We start from the raw sequence: 20,918 nt of genomic DNA on the forward strand, positions 1-20,918 counted from the left end.
TTCTACCAGTACATGTGACTGTAAAACTGTATAGAGATACCTTTAAATATCAGTAACACACCTGACCTCCACTTATGACAATTGAAAAACAAGCTAAAATGCTCTTTTTCCAGGAACAGCAGCTCTAGAGACCCATAATACTTTAGAGTCTTGTTATCTTTTCACTGCAAAATCCAGAGATTTACTGCTCAGATGTCACAGTTAAGTCTCATCCTCGGGCATTACACTGCATGTATTATTCCTTCATGCCAAGCATTAACTTTAGATTCCTGCGGTTATATACTAGATATGTTTATTTACCAGCATTTTCTTAGCTATATAACTGCTTTAAGCAGTGCAATGCTCTGTGGTTTAGCACTGAAACAACTTTCCAAGTCTTAAATGCATTATACAATAGCACCCTTAGCACAAGTCCCCTAAGAACTATGCCGATTTTGACTTTTGTTATGGATGAGAAAAAAACACACAGAGAAGACTATTCTTTGTTGTTATATATTTGACTAGAACTTCCTTTTTCTCATTGTCAAACAAAGTTGAGACGATTAACAAATAAAAAACATCAACATGATAATAATAATTAGGGGATTCATTATAAAGTACTGCCATACTAAATATTTCAAGAATTGAACTAAGCATCAATATTGAAAACGTCAACCATTGTGGCAAATAATCAGTCACTCCCACTGTAGCAAACAGCATCCAATACTGAACTATTATCATACTCCTAATTAATAGAAAAAAGCACAAACAGAATTTATAACTATTCTGTATTTAAAAAGGGAGCAAATGAAAACTTTCCTATTAAAAACGAAATTTAAATCAACCCATGACTTACAGAAATTACTGTTATAACACATCAATATAGAGAAAAATGTTTAATGTCTACATACATAGTTATTCAATCTGCAATGCAAATGTAAAAGGAACTGCATAATGCTACCTTAGTAAGTATGGGGGCTCATCACATCTACTTCTATCATTTAATTCAATGGCATAGCCTGGACCTTACAAATCAAGATTGGTTTAACCAAAGTGGGGTAAATCAGAATGTCCAAAAACACTACAAATAGTAATTCATAGTTAACTTTCTAGAAATAAACCAGTTTGAATCTATGATTTCAGATGGTTTATAATTCCCATTTTAAGGATACAGTAACATATATCCCAAAATCCTGCTGTGGTTTTATAATTAAATCACCAATGCATGATGCTGTAAAGCAAAAACAACCAAAATAAAAACAATTATAAAGCATGACCGTCAAACTCCCGGCCCATAGGCCGGATGTGTCCCTCACTGACCACACCCAGTTTAACAAAGGGGAGGGAGTCCCGAAACGTCATGTGACGATGCTGTGATGCCGTGAATTTGACCCCTTAATTAAAGAAACATACTTCAAGCTTATCCACATTTGCTTTCTCTTTCCATCTCATCCTCTTGACAATATTTTTCCATGAACACTAATGTCTATTTCAACTCAAAGTGCAAGGCAGAGGGGAGGATCTGACCTCATATGCAAAAAAGTAAGCATAATAGTTTGATAGCAATTTCATAGAAAAGCAAATGTGATTCTCTTAAAGAAAATCCTCAAGAAGAACATATATTACTTGTTTAGCAACTATCACTGTGATTGTTCACAAATCCAACATAACTGAACAGTAGTAAAAATTATTGTTGACCAATGTGCATACTTAACAACCAAATTTTTGCATCTGAGCAATGCCACTATTGCTGCATGAGAGAACTTTGTCTAATTGAGATAGTAGCAACCAGAAGTCTCTCTCCCTCGGTCACGTGGTTTATTTAGTGACCATTTTGCTTAACAACAAAGTTGCTGGCGAAGATTGTAGTCACTAAACGAGGAATGACTGAATTCTACATAAAAATTCACCATTTATCTTTCTATGAAAATGTAGATTCAATAAGGAAACAGACACGAATCCCACTAAAAATGCTGACACAAAATCCACAGAAAATGTCTGGGGGTGGGGGACGGGAGACGGGGCACTTGAACAGATATCCCCTGAAGACATAAACGGCAAAAGAAATTTCATTATTCTATGCATGTACAGGCATAGACAAACACCTATATTACTGCACAGTGTATACACACACAGTGTGTGTGTATAATACACATGCAGACGCATAGATATTGCAGTATTGGGTTGAAGAGGTGAAGTAAAAACCCAAGAATTGAGCACTTTACTTATCTGATGTTCTATCTGCCTTATTCAACAATCAAAATAATGTATGAATACAGCCAACATAACATAAAACTGCAAGTTTGCCTTGGCATGTTTGTGCACAGGCCATTATGGGTTAGCCAAAAATTTTAAATTCAAGCCAAACCTTATCACCTTGATACAGCTTTCTTGTACCAACTCACAACAAGCCGCTTTCCTAGCTATGAAGCAGAGGTGGCATTCAGCCGGTTCTGACAGGTTCTGGAGAACTGGTAGCAGGAAATTTTGAGTAGTTCGGAGAACCGGCAAATACCACCTCTGACTGGCCCTGCCCCCATCTATTCTCTGCCTCCCGAGTCCCAGCTGATAGGCTGGGTCTCCTTTTGTTGCCCTGCACAGGAGAACGGAGCTGGAAAGCAGTTAGTGGGGTGGGGAGAGAATGGGATTTTGCAATAACCTTCCCCTGGAGTGGGGTGGAAATGGGGATTTTGCAGTATCCTTCCCCTGCCATGCCCAAGCCACACCACACCCACCAAGCCATGCCCACAGAACCAGTAGTAAAAAAAATTGAATGCCACCACTGTTATGAAGCATCACATGTGTTTTGAAGAGTGCATAATGTTTATTCTCAACTCAGACTTCTGTCTTATGCAGTATTCCCTTTGGGATATTCTCAGAAATGCGGATATATACCTCTCTATCCTTTGCTTTCTTAAGATATAATTGTCAACAGTTTTATTTCCTTGGAAGAACATGACAAATCTCTTTTACATATTTTGTTCTATATTTGGGGTTTCTCTCCTTCAGCATCAAAGCTCCTTGAACTCTTATAACTGTCATCTGGTAATAAGAAATCAATTCATACTGTCAGTCTGAAGAAATTTATTATCCATGATGAATAAGCTAGATTGTTTTATGCAGTCAAATTAGTAACAAGCTCCCCCCACCTGCAAATTGATTTCAGAAATGCCTACCTTTGGTATCCTGCATGACAATAGAACTGTACTTTAAGAAGGTTATCAGCAGGTTGCTTGTCTGCACGTCAGCATCCAAGGGCAGTTCTACAGTGCTTATGACTGGGAAAAATCAGAGAAGGTGTGCTCATCAGTAAAACTGAACCATCCTGAAACCCCTCCAAGTGGAGGTAAAGCAACATGTTTCTATTATTAAATATTACAAATCTTAGTCTTTGCTTTAACAATTGTTTATGACATCAAGCAGAATCATTGTAGATTATCAATTCAGAGATAAGAAAAATCAAGCAACCTTGCCACTGAAACCCACAAACAATGAAGTGGAGTCACTCCCAAATAAAGCACATCGTGTTTCTCTTGAGCAGGAATTTTGTTATGGTTTTTCCTTTGTCATTTGTGAAGTTGTTTATTATTTTGTACCGCTTATATTGTTTTATTTAATTTTACAGTTACTGCTCTGGAGGCTGCTCAAAAATCAGATATGATTAGAGCATCATAAGCCCTGCACAAACGTGACACAAATAGATGCTATTTGTGGGATTGACTGTCTCTGAGGCAAAGTCATCTGATGGGACCTAAGAGGTATGGTTTTCCTGTGACAGCATCTGCCCTTTGAATAATTCTGTTCCCCCCACCCCCACCCCCCAATTAGGAGGAATCCAATTTTGTTAGTCTTCCAGAAAGTCTTAAAAAGCTGATTTCTCCCACAGGCAATGGGATAGGATTACGTATGAACCCATCTTCTGGGAGATGGTATGTATGTTAGATAATCGAGGCTGCGTGTATATTGGTTATGGCTTTTGTTTCTTTTTTTATATGTTTTTAAATTCTGATTATTATTTTTTTGCTTTTTTTTACTTGATGTGTGCCACTTGAAATTATAATTACACAGATTTAGAAAGCATAATAAATCTTCTAAATAAATATTAATGTGAAACATTAGAACGGTTTTAATATGTGGTACAAGTCAAAAGCAACGTACAGTAACTAATCCAAGACTCAAGACTTATTTTGCACAATCCAGCAGTGGTACTCAGGATCTTAAATACTCTGGACTAAATTCTTCAAAATATAAACTGCCCTAATACAGATAATACAGATAATCAGAGTTGGAAGGGACCTTGTAGGTCATCTAGTCCAATCCCCCTGCCCAAGCGGGAGACCCTACACCATTTCTGACAAATGGCAGTTCAATCTCTTCTTGAAAGTCTCAAGTGATGGCGCTCCCACAACTTCCGAGGGCAAGCTGTTCCTTTGGTTGATTGTTCTTACTGTCACAAAGTTTCTCCTTGTTTCCAGGTTAAATCTCTCCTTGTTCAGTTTCCATCCATTATTCCTTGTCTGGCCTACAGGAGCTTTAGAAAATAGCTTGACCCCTTCCTCCCTGTAGCAGCCCCTCAAATATTGGAAGACTGCTATCATGTCTCCCCTGGTCCTTCTCTTTACTAGACTAGCCAAGCCCAGTTCCTGCAACCGTTCATTGCATGTTTTAGCCTCCAGTCCCCTAATCATCCTGGTTGCTCTTCTCTGTACTTTTTCTAGAGTCTCAACATCTTTTTTTATAATGTGGTGAACAAAACTGGATGCAATACTCTAGGTGTGGTCTTACTAAGGCCTCATAGAGTGGTATTAGTACTTCCCTTGATCTTGACTGTATCCCTCTGTTAATGCAACTTAGGATTGCATTAGCTTTTTTGGCGGCTGCTGCACACTGCTGGCTCATATTTGCTGGCCCTTTGACTGTAAAACAGCCATATTTAACATAAACTGTAAAACAAAATATTGCTTTATTCCTCTGGATTTTTTATGGCACACTATGAATGGGAATCATCCTGGCATGCTTTTTTTTTCAAGGGAAGTAAGAAAATATGTACACGTTCATAGGATCCTTGAAAGTACAGAAAAACGACGAAAACCACAAATAAACTCCGATAAGGTCTGACTGAAGCAGACCACATAAGAATTCCTTTTATAACATTAATTCATCTCCAGGAAATAGGAAAGTAGAATTCTCTGTGCATATTTACAACAATTTAGATTTGTCTATGTAAATTAGAAAATGAGAGGAAAAAGAGAGTTGAAGGTAAGCACACAAATTTTGCCTGCTGCATTAAAAAAAAAGTGTGTGGGCAGATATATTTGCAATGAATAATATGAAAGAAGCTTAAGCAGCTCTAAACCCTTAGCATCATATAGAATACCTACACAGAGAGGTAGAAGACAGAATTCTTTACGAAAAAAAACCCTAAGGCTTTTGATATCCATGGCAACAAAGAATTTATCTTCTCAGAGAAGAATACTCTTTACCAGGATGCCAGAGTGACCTTAATAGCAGCTATTACAGGATAAGATTCCGTTCTCACTCAAAGGCTTACAACGTTTTATGAAATATATCTTATTTTTCCATTAAGATATCTGTAACACATAAAGCAGTCAACATGCACAGGGCAACTACGCAATTGGATATAGACAACTGATCCTATTATCTAGGACGGTCTTACACATCTTCATGTGCACAACCGTGTATGTGCCACCAGCCAAAGGGTAATGTGTTATCACATAAAAATAACATTCATAAACAGATTCTCATTTGGGAACAATTCATGATTAAGCCAGGTAATATAATGGTTCTATAATCTATTCCTGACAAGGGTTTCTGCTAGGATTCCAGGATCTATAAGCCCTTATGCTTTTCTGCATAAAAGGGCCACTTGTTTTCTTGCCTAGAGTACAGAAATGCAACAAGCTTGCATAGAAAATCAAACGGCTCACCATCAGAAGAAGGCGGTGTGGTTCCAAGTGGAGTAACGGGTGTAGTTGGAACTGGGCTTTCTGGCATTGTCACTAAACCAATTTCTGGATGACTCTAGGAAGTAAACATATATCCAAATAAATTTACATTCAATGACACCTGTATTACCTTAAGTATCGTTTAGTGCACCCCAGTCCTGATATTGCAGCTATTTTTCTTCTACTATCTTATCATACCTACAATCCTTGCTAGAATCTGTCATTATTTTCATGCATATTAGAAATCACTGAAAAGCTTTTTAAAAGTTAAACATCTCTTAAAATTAATCATCTTACAAAAGTTGCTATGAAAGCAATAACTGCTTCCCTCTTCTTCCATTCCCTCTCTTAATATATTCCTGATTATACTGCAAGTCAATGCATCATGTTGCTACCCTGCTGCTTAACCCAGGTGTTTCGGGAGAACACAAGGCTATACAAATATTGTTATTGTTACCTGTTCTGCCTGCCTGCTTCTACTAGTTCTTTCTACATTTCAACTCAGGCAGAAGCTCCCCATTTAATTGCTGATTTAACTATAGGGTTCCATTTGTAATACTGTCGTCCATAAAAACAGGCAAGACTTTACATCAGCATGCTATTCTATTTGATGCTCAACTGTGAAATAATGAAGTCTGTTTTACATAGTACCTTTCATATCAACATATTTCCAAATGTTCTCTCAGCAGCAAGCAGATTTGAAATGCATTTTGGAATTACCAATCTGCTTTTAATTGTACAATATTTCATGTAAGTTTACACAGGGGCCTGCTATGGCAGAAATTTTGAAAGCTGGGTTTTTTAATGGATTCTTCACTTATAAGGATTAACTAACATTTTTTCAATTTTTGAAATTAACCTCTGAGGCCAACTTTGAAATAAAGTCTCCATTGAAAATAATGCACATGAATGACTCCATTTCCATAGTTTAATGATTTGGGTTCTCTTATAATCAGGTTTTATAACTCTTCTTCCAGCTAAGTGTAACAGCACCGCCTAGCAGCAAGATGCTGGTGTGGCAATTATGAAATGTAAGCTTCCACTAACTGCAGTAATTCCTATATTGCTCAACTGAAAAAGCTTTAACCCACATGTATCCTGCTCAGCATTGCTCTAAAACATCCAAGTCATACAAAAGTGAATACACTGAACAAAGCAACTCTCATACATAAATTATTATCTTCATGATAGCTATGATCCCAACATCAAACAAAACATGTATGTAAACTACTCACATCTTTATGCTAGATTTATTATTTATGATACAGAGTACACCTTGAAATATTTATTTGGAGCAACGTAAGTTCACTAGCAGCATGATTAAATTTTGATTTTATTCAGACTTATTTAAAGCGGATTTCAATCAGTATTCGCCACATCTAAACATCATTTAAAAGCACCCAAGAACAAAACTCAGAATGGCAGAGATAGAACTTTTTTTAAAAACCTATTTTTGCAAGCTTCTACAAACTCTGCATAAATAAAAGAAAAATAGTGGAGGTTGATCCCTACAAGAATTTTCAAAGCACTTTAAGTGAAGGGAAAGATATTGTATAGTTTTGGATTCAATTAGCTGACAGATAGCTCTAATCAAAATGTTCACAACTATGTATGATATTCTTGACCCAACTTAGGGACAATTTTATATGTTCCAGGTCTACTTATTTTCCCTTGCCTTCATAAACAATCTGACCTGAAGAATTCAAAAGGGAATGAAGTACAATTCTGAATAACATTGGCTTGTTGTATTGCATATAGCAGCCTACTGTATATGCTGGCCAAATGAGTAAATAAATTCAAAACAAACTTCTTTCTTGATTCAGTAATTGATCATGATGTTTCTTTGTTTGATTTAAAACTCATCTTTTGTACAGGAATTCAAAACAATACCGTATACTGAATGCACCTTTTTCCTATTTATTCCCACAACAGAACCCCATGACACCAGTCTGAGCAGAGACAAAGTGACTGGCCAAAATCACTCCCTGACTTTCCATATCTGAAGTGGGACTAGAATCTAAGTCTCATGGAGCCATTCCAAAACTACAATCTCTAGACCAGGGGTTGCCAACCTTTTGGACCTCAGGGACCACCAAACTCATAATTTTAAATCCCAGGGACCACTAACCGGTTCTGTGGGCATGGCCTAATTTGTGGGTATGGCTTGGTGGTCATGTGACTGGCTGGGCATGGCTTGTATGTAAATATTTATGTGAATATTGAATTTTTGTATATATAAAAAAGTAACTTTTACCCCAAATCAGGCAAAGCAGGCAGGCAGATTGAGTTGCTCACAGAATCACAGATTCATTCAGAAATCTATCTATCTGCCACTGGCTAGCTCAGTCTGTCACATAAAATTTGCTTGCAAGCAAACTCACAAAATTAACTCACAACACACCATGTATGTAAATATTGAATTTTTTATTTAAAAAAAGAGCAACTTTTATCCAAAATCCGGCAAAGCAGGCAGGCAGGCAGATTGAGTTGCTCACAGAATCTATCAGTGATCTATCTATCTGCCATCGGTCTCTCAGTCTCTCAAATTTGCTTGCCATGAGTCTGCACTGAATAATAGAACCTTCAGTCCTAAGGGAGGTTCGGCTGTGCTTAAAAGCAGATCTAAAGGCTAGCTAGAAAGCAAGAAATACAACCATTTCTTGCTTCCTAGCTAATCTAAATCTCCTGGCACAGCAGAACAGATGATGGTCTAAAAAAGGAAAAATAGTAATTTCGCAGGCAAGTTTGCCAGGTAAGGAGTGAGTGGGCGGGGAGGGATCCCCGGGTCATTTTGGTGGTGCAGCCTTGTTTTTCTGCGCAGCCTGGATTAATTGCTCTGGGGCCCACCAAAATTTTCTCACGGCCCACCGGTTGGTGACCGCTGCTCTAGACTATGCTGGTTGACCCACCCCATTTTGGGCTGAGAGCTGTATAGGTATTTGATCAGCCTTGATCCTTCCTGTCTTGTGGTAGGGAGGGGAGAGCAAACAGGAATGCTTTAAACATTTGAATTAAAGGAACATATTTTCCAACTTCCAAATCGAAGCATTAGCAAGTTACTGAGATCAAACAGAGCACTTATCAAATACACAAACAGGATGAGTTTTAATCTCTTTAGAGTAGCTACTTTCAAAGGTCTAAGCTATTTTTCAATTTGGATTCTACAGATACCTCAGATGTACAAAAGTGAATAGTACTACACCTGTGCCAATACAGTGATAAAGTTTCGATTCAAGTGAACAGCTTCATAAAGAGCCAAAAGGATAGCTTCATTAGTTCTACAAAAAGAGCAAAAGAGAAACACATTTATTGCAGTAATGAAATTTCTTGGAACACTTTGCCAAGTTATAGTAAGGGGAATAGGTAACTGACAAAACAAAAGAACCCACAAATCAGAAACATGAATCATTTCAGAATGTTTTCTCATATTTTATTAATAATAAATAATTAATAATACAATTTTAATAATATTAATTTTGTCATACAACATAATAAACTGTATTGTGTAAAAATAGGCTTTACATGGTGGTGAATCAAAACATTTAACAGGTACAATAAAATAAAACTAGATAGCATTATGTATCTACCTAGATCAATTAAAATAACCCTGTACTTAAATAGGAATATTTTATGAAGTATGTTAATTTGTGATAAGAAAGAAGCAAATAATGTATTTTATATACAATGGGCAGAACTGTCACTGGAAATGACTGTAGAAAACTAACAATATGAAGGAAATCACTGTGAAAGTTCTGTCTTTCATGCTTACCAACAGTTTGAACCTTTTTGGTTTTATAAACCAATCAACACTTTGAATTGAAATCAGAAACACTCTGACAACTAGTGCATATATACAGAATTAGTGAGATACATTCCATTCACCCTGTTCCCACTGTCATCTCAGCATACTATACAGGTAGTCCTCAATTTATGATCACAATTAGGCCCAACATTTCCACTGCTAATTAAGGCAGTATGACTGTATGATGAAGACTATCTATATATCAAATTACTGGAAAACCTTCAGGGGCAGCGATCAAACCGATCTTCCTGTCCTGCACTATTTCTCTGAGGTGTTCTATGCTCTGGCTGGTGTCAGCTTTGACGGTGTCCAACCACCTTGGGTGACCTGGTTTCCTTTTACCACTAACACTTCCAAACACAATTGCTTTCTCCAGTGAATTCCCCCACTACATGACATGGGCAAAACAGGTGAGATGCAGCTTTGTGAATAAGCTAGAAATAAGTGCATGCAATGAATTTAGCTAGCTGAAAAAGAAAAGGATTCTGTTCCATTTCTTTTGACTTACCAAAATTCATACATTTCTTCATAACAGGAATGGAAAAGACATGCGATTTTAACATACTGTACTCAAAAGATCACTGCTCTGATGTTTATGTGTGACTAAAACAGAATGAGGAATAGCTCTGTTTCAAGAATTGACTCACTCCTCATATCCTTGGGGGTAAGGGTAAGCTGGGGAGTGGTAAGTCTGCATCATCCAAACTTTTTATATATACTCCGACTGCATAAGCTAGTAAGTATATCTATAAAAGCAAAGGATGGTACTCTCACTGACTTTTCTAAATCATAAGGTCTGGCATTTCAAATTCATTGGTTTTTAATCTACAAAATTTAAGACTGCCACACAAGATGTTCTAGGCCTTTAACATTTAACATTTAATATTGAGTAGATGCAGAGGTAGCAAGGGGTAGCCAAGCATGCCTTCTTTGCCATTGTCACAGAATATGGCAGTAAATCAGGGCTTATCTGAGTTTTATCATCCCCACTGTGAGCTTTCATTAATTGTATTTAGCCATTAATCCTCATTTTTCCTGGTCTTCAGCTCAAAATATCATGAAAATTACTTATTTCCGCACAGTAGTCTTCAACTTACAACCACAACTGAGCCCAAAATTTATATAGTTAAGTGAGAAATTTGTTAGGTGACTTTTCCCCATTTTATGACACTTCTTGCCACATTTGTTAAGTGAATCACTGCAGTTGTTAAGTTAGTGACACGGTTGTTAAGTGAATCTGGCTTCCCCAGTGCTAGTCAGAAGATCTCAAAAGGAGATCTCAAAAGGAGATCACATGACCCCAAGACACTGCAACTGTCAGAAATGTGGATCAATTGTCAAACATTCAAATGTACATCACATGACCATGGGGAACGATCACAAGTGTGAAAAATGGTCAAAAGTTACTTTTTTCAGTTGCCACTATAACTTAAAACAGTCACTAAGCGAACTGTTGTAAGTCGAAGACTATCTGCAGTGTCCTAGACTTGGCTTCTGTGTGTTTTTAGATATGGAATATTATGGGCTGAATGATGTATTTCCTATGAATAAGAGCAGAAAAACTCGGCTTAAACAAATTCAAAATGCAAATGCAGCATCTGCTAGTTTTCCCATATTCTAGATAGCATTTATGCTATTATCTTCAGTACTGATTGCTGAGCTAGATGATTAGGTGCCAGTTCTACTAAACAATAAATTGTATTTTAGACTTCTAAACCGAAGAATTAAAATTGTCATCTGATGGATGTACTTACTGGACGGAGATTTTTTCATCAGCATCAGCAATGAACATACTGCCCACCTATGGAAAAAAAGCAGTATTGCACAGCTTTAGGATATATCAAAGTCTTCCACTAATCTATCTGGTCCAGGGCTAAAACTGATAAGAGAAGCCTTGTATTTTATATAGTCAGAATTTAAGCTCATTATAACATCTACAGAAATATTTTACATCTCCTCCTGCAAATCTCTTGGACCGGGCTCCTTGCGTGACAAGCATTGACCGGGACAACACAGAGTCACTGATTTCTTACCATGTTAGTCAAGGCTGAGAAAAAACCACTCTGATGTTCTTCTTCTTTGTCTCTGAACTGTCTGAACAAGAATAGCAGTGGGGAATAAAACAATAGAAGTTGCCATCAGCATCATTACAGAATAAGAAAAATCTTTACTTTTAATTATGACATAAACATTTTTTTAAAAAATACAGGTCCTCTAAATATTGTCTGGATTTATTTTAAAGGAAAGAAATAGCATTAGATACCAATGATAAATACAAAATTTACCTTCCTAACAAACTTGATAATGAAAGATATCTAAGAACATGGTTTATAAAAGCTTTCTGAATTAAATGTTCCATCTATCCCAATGCTGCCTATTATACAAATATGCTTCGAGTTCTTTGTTTATATTGATTTGTCTTCTTTTTCTCATAACCTTTTTCTATTTCTCAGCAGGACTGGTCCACAAGCAACAAATTTCAAGGATACAATTGGAAATTTTCCATGTAAACTAGCGGCCTTATAGCCCCCTCTCAGGTATTTTTTAAAAAATCTAAGCTTGCTTTCTTTTCTTTCTTGTGCGCTCTTTTTTTCTCACTACTGAGACCCCAAGCCAAATGGAGTTGCAATTTGCAAAAACTGCATTTAAATTTTTGGGCAGTTCTCTTACAATAGTGAATTATTGCTAGCATCGTGATAAAAAGGCACAGGATGTCATTGTATATCAGCCTAAAGAAAGTCCTGTAACCTTCAAAAAAGTAAGAACTAAATGATATACTGGGGATCAAAAACTGCAAATAAACCTGTTCTGTGAAGCCTAGCCTGTGTGTAAAAAAGAAATGCCATAAATAAGCATTTCAAAAATCCATTTATTTCACAACTTTGCTCATACAAATTGCCAGTAGGAATATGAATACATTTTCTCAGGAAAATATTCATTTAATCCACAAACATTATTTAATGTTACTTACCGGTTGTATTCTGATAATGCCTGGGCAACTACAAGACCCATTCCCTGCAAGAAGAGAAAAGAGAAATGTCCATATAAATTAGGGCAAAAGTGCGACTTTCTGTTCCCAGAATTTTTTAGATCATTCACAGTATCACTTTAAACACTTGTTAGTTAACTAAAGGCCTCATTTTATGCAAGATTCTGACTATTCTCCAAGTAAGTTGTATACAATTATGCTCTCCAAGAAGCCTCCTTCCAACTGGACTCGGTCTGGTTTATTGACTAGATTATAAGAGTACATCTATGAAAATAATCACTAAGTCAACAATTTTTATTAAGTTCCCTAAGTCAGGGGTCGCCAAGCTTTTGGACCTCAGGGTCCACCAACCTCATAATTTTAGATCCCAGGGACCACTAACTGGTTCTGTGGGTGTGGCCTAATTTGTGGGTGTGGCTTGGTGGTCATGTGACTGGCTGGGCATGGCTTGTATGTAAATATTATAAATATTTATATAAATATTGAATTTTTTATAAAAAAGAGCAACTTTTACCCAAAAGCAGGCAAAGCAGGCAGGCAGATTGAGTTGCTCACAGAATCACAGATTCATTCAGAAATCTATCTATCTGCCATTGGCTAGCTCAGTCTGTCACATAAAACTTGCTTGCAAGCAAACTCATAAAATTTGCTAGCAAGCAAATTCACAAAATTAACTCACAACACACCATGTATGTAAGTATTGAATTTTTTATTTAAAAAAATGTAATATGTAGCATGCATATTTACTGTAATATTATTCAGAAGAAGGTAAAGCACCTTTGAGCATCCTTTTTAATTCACTTTTCATTTCTCACTTTATCACTAACTTTCTATCACACAAAATTTATAACATCATACTCACATTGAGTGTAGCTTCATCATCTATAATAGACAGTTTTACTATATAAGGATTCACAGACTATAAGAGGGAAAAGAAAGTCATAGGCTAATTTAATTATCAGCAAAGGTAACATAATTTCATTCAAACCTTGCTCATTTTTTCATCGCAGTAAATTCATACAATTTCTATTAAAATGGTAGTTTTCTAGTTTTCTGCATGTAACTCAAGATTTCACCCTTGGTAAAATTGTTTGAAAGAAAAATTATTGCAACATTTCTATCACATGTATGTTTTGTAGTCACTGGATGTTAAGACCACAGGCAGAGTTTCAAGAAAGAAAAGATGCCTGGCATGCAAAATATCTCAATCTTGGTCCCTGCCCGAATTCTCCTAAAAAGCAGCACAGTAAATTAACTGTTAATTTTTTAATATAGTCTTACGCCTTATATTCAAAACTACACTGAACTATGGAAGGAGCTGGATAGAACAACATAAAGCCTAGCAAGAAAACCTAGATTGCAGGATGACACCTGAAAACTAGGTAAGGAATTAACATACATATGAAATTCTGCATTCAAGTACTGAAATTAAATAGTTTTCGCATTGAGTTAATATTTTATACTTGCATGATGAAGAAGAAAAAACTATTGTGGATAAGATAAACGGGTGGAACTGTGAGAGATCTCTTTAACGTCACAAATATATTAATCTATTATATCTATTTGTCTTAGATGTAACTTAAACTGAACTCTGTAGGGCTGATTTCTGAGTACATATATCTAAAACTACACTAATTTAAACTTGATAGCAGCCTCCTTCCTTTGGTTATTGTAGGGAAGCTGTTCTAAATAAATTTTCCTATACAATTTTCTTAAAGCTAAATGATGCACCAAAGCATGGGCTAGTAATGTCTGAAAGCATAAGTTCATATTCCTTAGCTTGATTTTTAGTCTTACCATTTAAGATCATTAATGCTGTGGGTCTTTAAAAAACAAACTGGTTCATGTAAACTTTCCAGTACATTAGTAGTTTAACGTAATAACAGCCATTTCTTAGTTTATGACTAATTATTGCACTGAATTAGTATTTCAGAAGCCTGATGTTCACAACTGAATATCAAAGACTTCTGAGCCAAAAAATGTGAAATCAATAATAACAAGGAATGCCCATCACCTATGAAGTTGTCACTTTAGGTCAATAAAGTCCAATAGTTACAAAGACGGCCCTTGGTGGTAGCAGCAAAGATCTCAGTCTGATAATAAACTGAAATTCTGTACTAGTTTGGGCAATTTCTATAAATCAATAATAAACACTAGAACAATTGTTTCATTAAATATAGAACATGTTTAAAACTTCATAGAAAATAAATCACTAACGTCATAAAAATAAATCATATTCAATGAAATTACTTTTTTTAACCTAATAGAACAACTTAACCACCTTCAAGATTCTGGAGAAAACAATATGATTAGTAAAAGTAGCAACCAAATTAAGAGGATCCAAGAAAGCAAATAAAAATGCATACACACATAGTTACAAATATGAGCAAAAAGGAAAGTTTTTCATTGTTGCAAATAGGATGCATATAACAATAACAAAATTCTAGATCTTATAAGAATGTTTCCCATGCCTGATCAGAAGAAAGAAACATCTATTTTTTTAGAAAAATAGCATTATATATAGTATCTGAAAATTATTCCAACTTCAATGCAAAGCAAAAATAAATACTTAGAAAAAGGTAAACCTTATACAACGGATTTCAAAAGATTTTTTTCTATCAAATAAGAGTTATTAAAGATGCCAAATTTTCTAAAAGTACAATAATATTTTTATGCTTATTTCCCTTTTATGCATTTTGTGCTGACTAGAGATAGCATTACTATCCCAAAGGAACCACAGAAATTAAAGATGTTTGATAGACTTTGCTTCTCCAGGGGGAAAAATGTAGATTTCAGCAACTTTTAAAAACAATGAAATTCATATTCTAGAAATTCTTCAAAAGCTGAATATTTTCAAAATATTATGTGCCACTTGCAAACTAGAGAGAAGGGGGAGAGAATAGTTTAAGAATAACAGAATGAGAAAGGAAATTTATATCTACTTAATAAAATACTTATTTCATAAAACAGCTTCATATGTTTTATTTAATCCTATGTTGCTCACGTTCAACATTCAAAATGGTTTTATAAAAATGCATGTAGTACGATAACCTCATATGAACAAACATAACAGCCAAACCAAACCAAGTCACATAAATCAAAATAAATGAAAGTCAGCTTAGTATCCCCAGTCATCTATCAAATGCAAGCTGAAAAAGAAGTATTTGCTGCTAATAGGTTGGGGGCTTTAAGCTTGTTGTTGTTGTTGCAGTATGTTGTTCCACATAGTGGTGGGGCTCCCCTCAGGACCCTATCTTTTTAATTTCTCCATCTACTCTCTGTCAAAATACAGAGAAAACCCTATCTATTTCACTGAAAGATTACTTTATAAATCCACAGAGATTAAGTCATGTAGAACTTTCTAGATTAAAACCATCACTTTGTGTTGGAAACAAATATGGTAACCAACGCACTAGAGTTATACTGCTACACCTGTTTGTTTCATTGGCACGAGTATTTCATTTTAACCAACTACAGTTTGAACGCTATTTTCAAAGGTTGTCCTATACAACGTATGCTGCATCAGCATAAAATATTTTTGAAATGTATAGAAAATATAGTAGAAGCATATCTCGTATTTTTAACATGATAGCACAGTCCTTTGTTATTAAACACCAGGATATAGATCCTCAGTTCTCTTTGGGACTATATTTTATCACCATCAACTGAATGAAGCAATCTACACTGTAACTTTTATGATTGTTCATACTTATGAAACTTAACACAATAACTGGAATGATCCTTCCCTCCAGTTATGTTTTGCTATACAATGTTGTTACTGTAGTTCTGAAACACACCCAAAGCAAGCAAAAAGGAATCCCAACAAGTAAAGAGACAAGTCTGCAGTAACAACATATTTTTAAGAAATAAGGAAATTTAATGACCTCCAATCCAGTGACAACTCCAATCTGGAAAAAAGAGCTTGGGCTATTTTTCACACTGAGCTTCAAAGAAATTTAGAATGCCTCTATTAGACAAAACTATTGCTGGAAACAATCCTCATGTGAACATTTACCGCCAAGGAACAATGTGATACCAAGGACAAGAGTCCTTTCCATTGAGGGAAAGACAGAATATTTGTCCACATTTTGGGGGTTTTTATAGGTGTACCAGATTAATCCTGTGTCAAGCACTCACCTCATACTTTCTGTAGTTCACTAATAATGCAAGCAGCACCACAGCCTCATAACCATGTTCCCTGCGACTGGGAGGATTGGAAAGGATCTAAAAATAAGACAAGCAAAGCTTTGATTAATCAAAACCATGTATTTCAAGGAGTCACGGATGGGAGATTACAAAAACATGTAGCGTGATGAGCTGAAAATTTCCTATATCCAAAATGAATTTTGTAAGCTTAGAGTAGGACTAAATTATCTTCTTTCATGTAGAAATTGCAAACTGAAATGAAATTCTTGCCTGAGAAATAATGAGCATTTTTAAAGGAAATAAACAAAGGGCATAGGCCTAGATGTCCCATCTAATTCTTGGAAATTAGATTCAATATCCTGTGTCATTCCTCTTGCACAAAACTACTAAATTACCTAGATGAAGAAAACCTACCAAGATGAAAATTGCTTTTACTGCATTGCTTTCATTTATCCCACATTTGCATTTAAGCAACATGAAGGTAACAAGTGTGCAGTTGCCAGCACACAGCAACAAGTGTGCTGGCAACCAGGTCTTCATATTCTACAAGGTCAGGGTCAATGGAAACATAGCCACATAGTCATAAAAATTAAAGAAGAAGAAAAGCCTTGTCCTTCTCACTCCTAAGAATCCTATTTCCTACTATGCCTCCCCAGATAAAAGCAGAACAAAGCAGCCAAAAACACATGTAGTGTATCGGTTACTCACAATGTATGGGAATGCTTTATCACAGATTAGCAGCCCAGAGATAAGACAGAATAAGGAGATTTACCTGTAAGATCGCTTCAAAAATACTATTAATCATCACATACTCCAGAATTGTGTTCTGACTGATATTATCTGTCACCTGAGTAGAATCAAAGAAATGGGGATTTTTAGAGTTTTCCAGTTCCAAAATAATTCAAACACACTCTTATCACTTGATAGCAATAAATCTGTGCATGTTAAGATCCAACAGTTTGAAAAAAAAGGTCTCTTAACTGTATCTTTTATTAAACTCTCCTACAAAGAGATTTAAATTGTATTTCATACATAGATATTGTTATCCCAAAATTATGGATTTTAGGTACATTATACACCATACAGATAAACATGTCGTATAATAGAAGGCTTACTTTGCCTTCATGGTACAATTTACCTTAATGATTTGTTTCAGGCTTTAGTCTTATGAATGTTTTCTAAATAGCAAACTCTGAAACATTTCTTTGGTAAGATCAATACTTAATATTGGAAATAAAGCCAGCAGAGTTCCTGTATACAGAGGTCTCCAAACTTGGCAACTTTAAGACTTGTGGACTTCAGCTCCCAGAATTCTCCAGCCAGCTATGCTGGGAGTTGACCCTCCCAGAATTCTGGGACTTGAAGTCCACAAGTCTTAAAGTTGCCAAGTTTGGGGATCCCGCTGTATACTATTGAACAATGAATAAAGGAAATGCTAAAGGTTATTAAATTGAGCTGCAACCACACTGATGCTGTCTAATACCAATGAAGTTGAACTTCCTATATTCCATCAGTTTTAGTTCACTTTAGTTACCACCCACTTCTTTTTCTTCAAAATTCATAATTTTCATTTCCTTTTTTTCTGTTTGGTTTGGATGACCAAAATCGGGTGTTCAGTTCATATTGTATGCATAAATACATTAAAGCAGGGTCAATATATGGAAGCACATTCATAATTAAAGCAAAAAAGGGACTTTCTCGTGAATATATCTAATTCCATAATTTGATCAAAAAAATCTTAATTTAGAAGGCTGTAATATATGTGCCCCAAGTCACTAAAAATGGGACAGATGCAAGTTAAATGTATTATTTTATTTATTGGTAAAACATTTATACTGATTACCACAGTATCTCAATGGCTTAAAATAATTTAAAGATACATTTTCCATATTTTCATAATAAATACTTTTGTATAGTTAACCAATCATTCTATATTACTTACAGTTACCAAACAAAGCAAAAGTTTCAGGCACAAACTTTTGAGACTTTCAGAGCCTTCTGCACAAAGTAATGCATCCAAACTCTCCATCAGATTCTAGAAAATAAAATAGTTATTATAATTTGTTGCAAGCTCAAGGGTTTTTTTAACCTCCATTACTGCTGTGCTTCTATGATGTACTGAATCCCTTTTTGTGGGATTTCATGTACAGTATTTTATGCAAGAGATGGTAAATTTCTAAGTCAAGCTGATTAACTAATGTACTACTTCTTTCATTCTTTAGTGTTTAAAGAACCTAACTATACGCTATTCTGTGGTCCTAATATAACATTAAAGAAGCTACTTATTATCACGGTGTAATTTTCTGTTATTTTCTTGACAAACAGTCCGAATACATTTTGTCAGGATCTAGACTAGGAGCTATCAGGAAGTTAGGAAAAGAAAGACATATGTTATTCTATGCACAAGCTACATGTCTATTTTTGAGTACCGCACACCACAATTTAAATTAAGGATGAGGAAAATCTAGCCTGCAAATCAAATAAAGCCAAATTTCTCCTCCAAGTGGGACTGTTTTTCTCTCCCTTGGGGCTGATAAACTTTAGTCTCTGAGGACTGGGAGATAGAAAAAAACCTTCTGAGCTCTGGGTGATAGGAAAAAGGACTCTTTTCTTTCTGTGCAGGAGCATACCAGAAACAATGCTTCCTTCCATCCCACTCCTGCTTCTGCAGTGGGAGAAATGTAGCACTGAACAGTGGAGAAAGAACAGCCTCAGGCCACAATGGGCTTTTCAAGATGAATGGGGTTCTCCCTCCCCAAAATCCATGCCTTCCTAATTCACAAGTCAGTGTAACATACGTGTTATCAGAATGAAAAGAAAATATGTTATTTCAATATAGCAAGCTCTCACCTTCATGCACAATTCAGCTTTGTCAAAGCCCATTAGCATATTGATGATGTCAAAGCCAGATGTGGATTTATTCTTCTGATGAACCCCGCGGATCAGTGCACAGAGTGTCTGCAGCAGAAAACACAAACTCCTGCATGCAGGAATTGTGAGACAAATCTTCTGGGCAGTGAAAACTGCCATCATCAATGCAGAAATTTAAATTTATTCTATTTGGGTTTTTAAAAATATGATACCCTAGATAGCTCAGAGTGAATTTCAATGCCATAAATTCAATCAGAAACATTCATTTGTACTTTCTCTTTTCCACCAACAAGCAAATAAAAAAAAACAGACTTTCAAAAGCAGACAGGAAATATCTCACGAAGGGAAACTGACATCAGCAGAATTTCACTGGCTTCACCTATAGTTTCTTTCTGATATTCTATCAAAGTTTATAATGTGTCAAGGTCTCCTGAATCATCTAACAATAAAAAAGGAAAAGATGTTATCATTGCCTAAGATAAGTAATTAAACAGGGATTCTGCATACTGAACCAACTGATATTGTAGTGATCTCAATAATGCAGACTAATTCCTTCATTAGCACTAACATAAATGATTGTTGTCAGTTCATAAATTTGACTTAATGAAAGCCAAGGAAAATTCATAGCACCTGCAATGCGTTGACCACTCTGATTGGATGCTCTTCTCCTAACGCCCAGATGCAACGCTGGAACAAGCAATTAATGTTATCTTTTATCTTCACTAGCTCTTCACCATCCAGAGATTCCAGCTTTCCTTCCAGGTATTCCAAATTCACCTGACAGGCAAGAGGTAGAGTTTAAGTTGATGGTGGAATTACTGAAGGCAAGAAAAAGTAGAAATTGATATTTGTAAGAATAAATAAACCATTTCAACCTTTACTATATTACCTTCATGAGGAAGAGCTCCTCCCAGAACCGAGGGTTGTATTTACTGGGATCTTCTGTCTGAAAGGAAATGAGATCACTATTATAGTGACAGCTATAACCTGAAGATAGCAAGCTTAGTTTTACATTATATTGTTAACGGTCTGCCCATGAAAGTAAAAGCATGCCAAGACGTTTAATTAAGGAACATTAGTCTTCCTTATCATTCATACTACAAGATGTTATAATACTATAATATCAAACTCTGTTATGATGAAAGAAAAATAAATCCAATGCTTA

General features: G+C 35.7%; 1 protein-coding gene across 2 annotated transcripts in view; it reads right to left on the reverse strand.

Annotated features, from left to right (window-relative positions):
• ARMH3 (armadillo like helical domain containing 3) overlaps positions 1-20,918 on the reverse strand; it is a 132,898-nt gene that overhangs the window by 98,507 nt on the left and 13,473 nt on the right. For both annotated transcript variants that reach the window (XM_026701172.2, XM_087932879.1), the window contains 13 exons: positions 20,643-20,699; positions 20,384-20,530; positions 19,733-19,840; positions 18,825-18,917; positions 17,655-17,729; positions 16,874-16,960; positions 13,599-13,655; positions 12,719-12,762; positions 11,781-11,841; positions 11,502-11,548; positions 9,148-9,223; positions 5,928-6,021; positions 3,156-3,257 (listed from right to left, as the gene is read on the reverse strand). In XM_026701172.2, the coding sequence (XP_026556957.1) occupies positions 3,156-3,257; positions 5,928-6,021; positions 9,148-9,223; positions 11,502-11,548; positions 11,781-11,841; positions 12,719-12,762; positions 13,599-13,655; positions 16,874-16,960; positions 17,655-17,729; positions 18,825-18,917; positions 19,733-19,840; positions 20,384-20,530; positions 20,643-20,699 (1,048 nt within the window). The remainder of the gene's footprint in view (positions 1-3,155; positions 3,258-5,927; positions 6,022-9,147; positions 9,224-11,501; positions 11,549-11,780; positions 11,842-12,718; positions 12,763-13,598; positions 13,656-16,873; positions 16,961-17,654; positions 17,730-18,824; positions 18,918-19,732; positions 19,841-20,383; positions 20,531-20,642; positions 20,700-20,918) is intronic.

This window comes from Pseudonaja textilis, chromosome 4 (genome assembly GCF_049901715.1).
Source record: "Pseudonaja textilis isolate UNSWEBS1 chromosome 4, rPseTex1.2, whole genome shotgun sequence".
Lineage (NCBI taxonomy): Eukaryota > Metazoa > Chordata > Lepidosauria > Squamata > Elapidae > Pseudonaja > Pseudonaja textilis.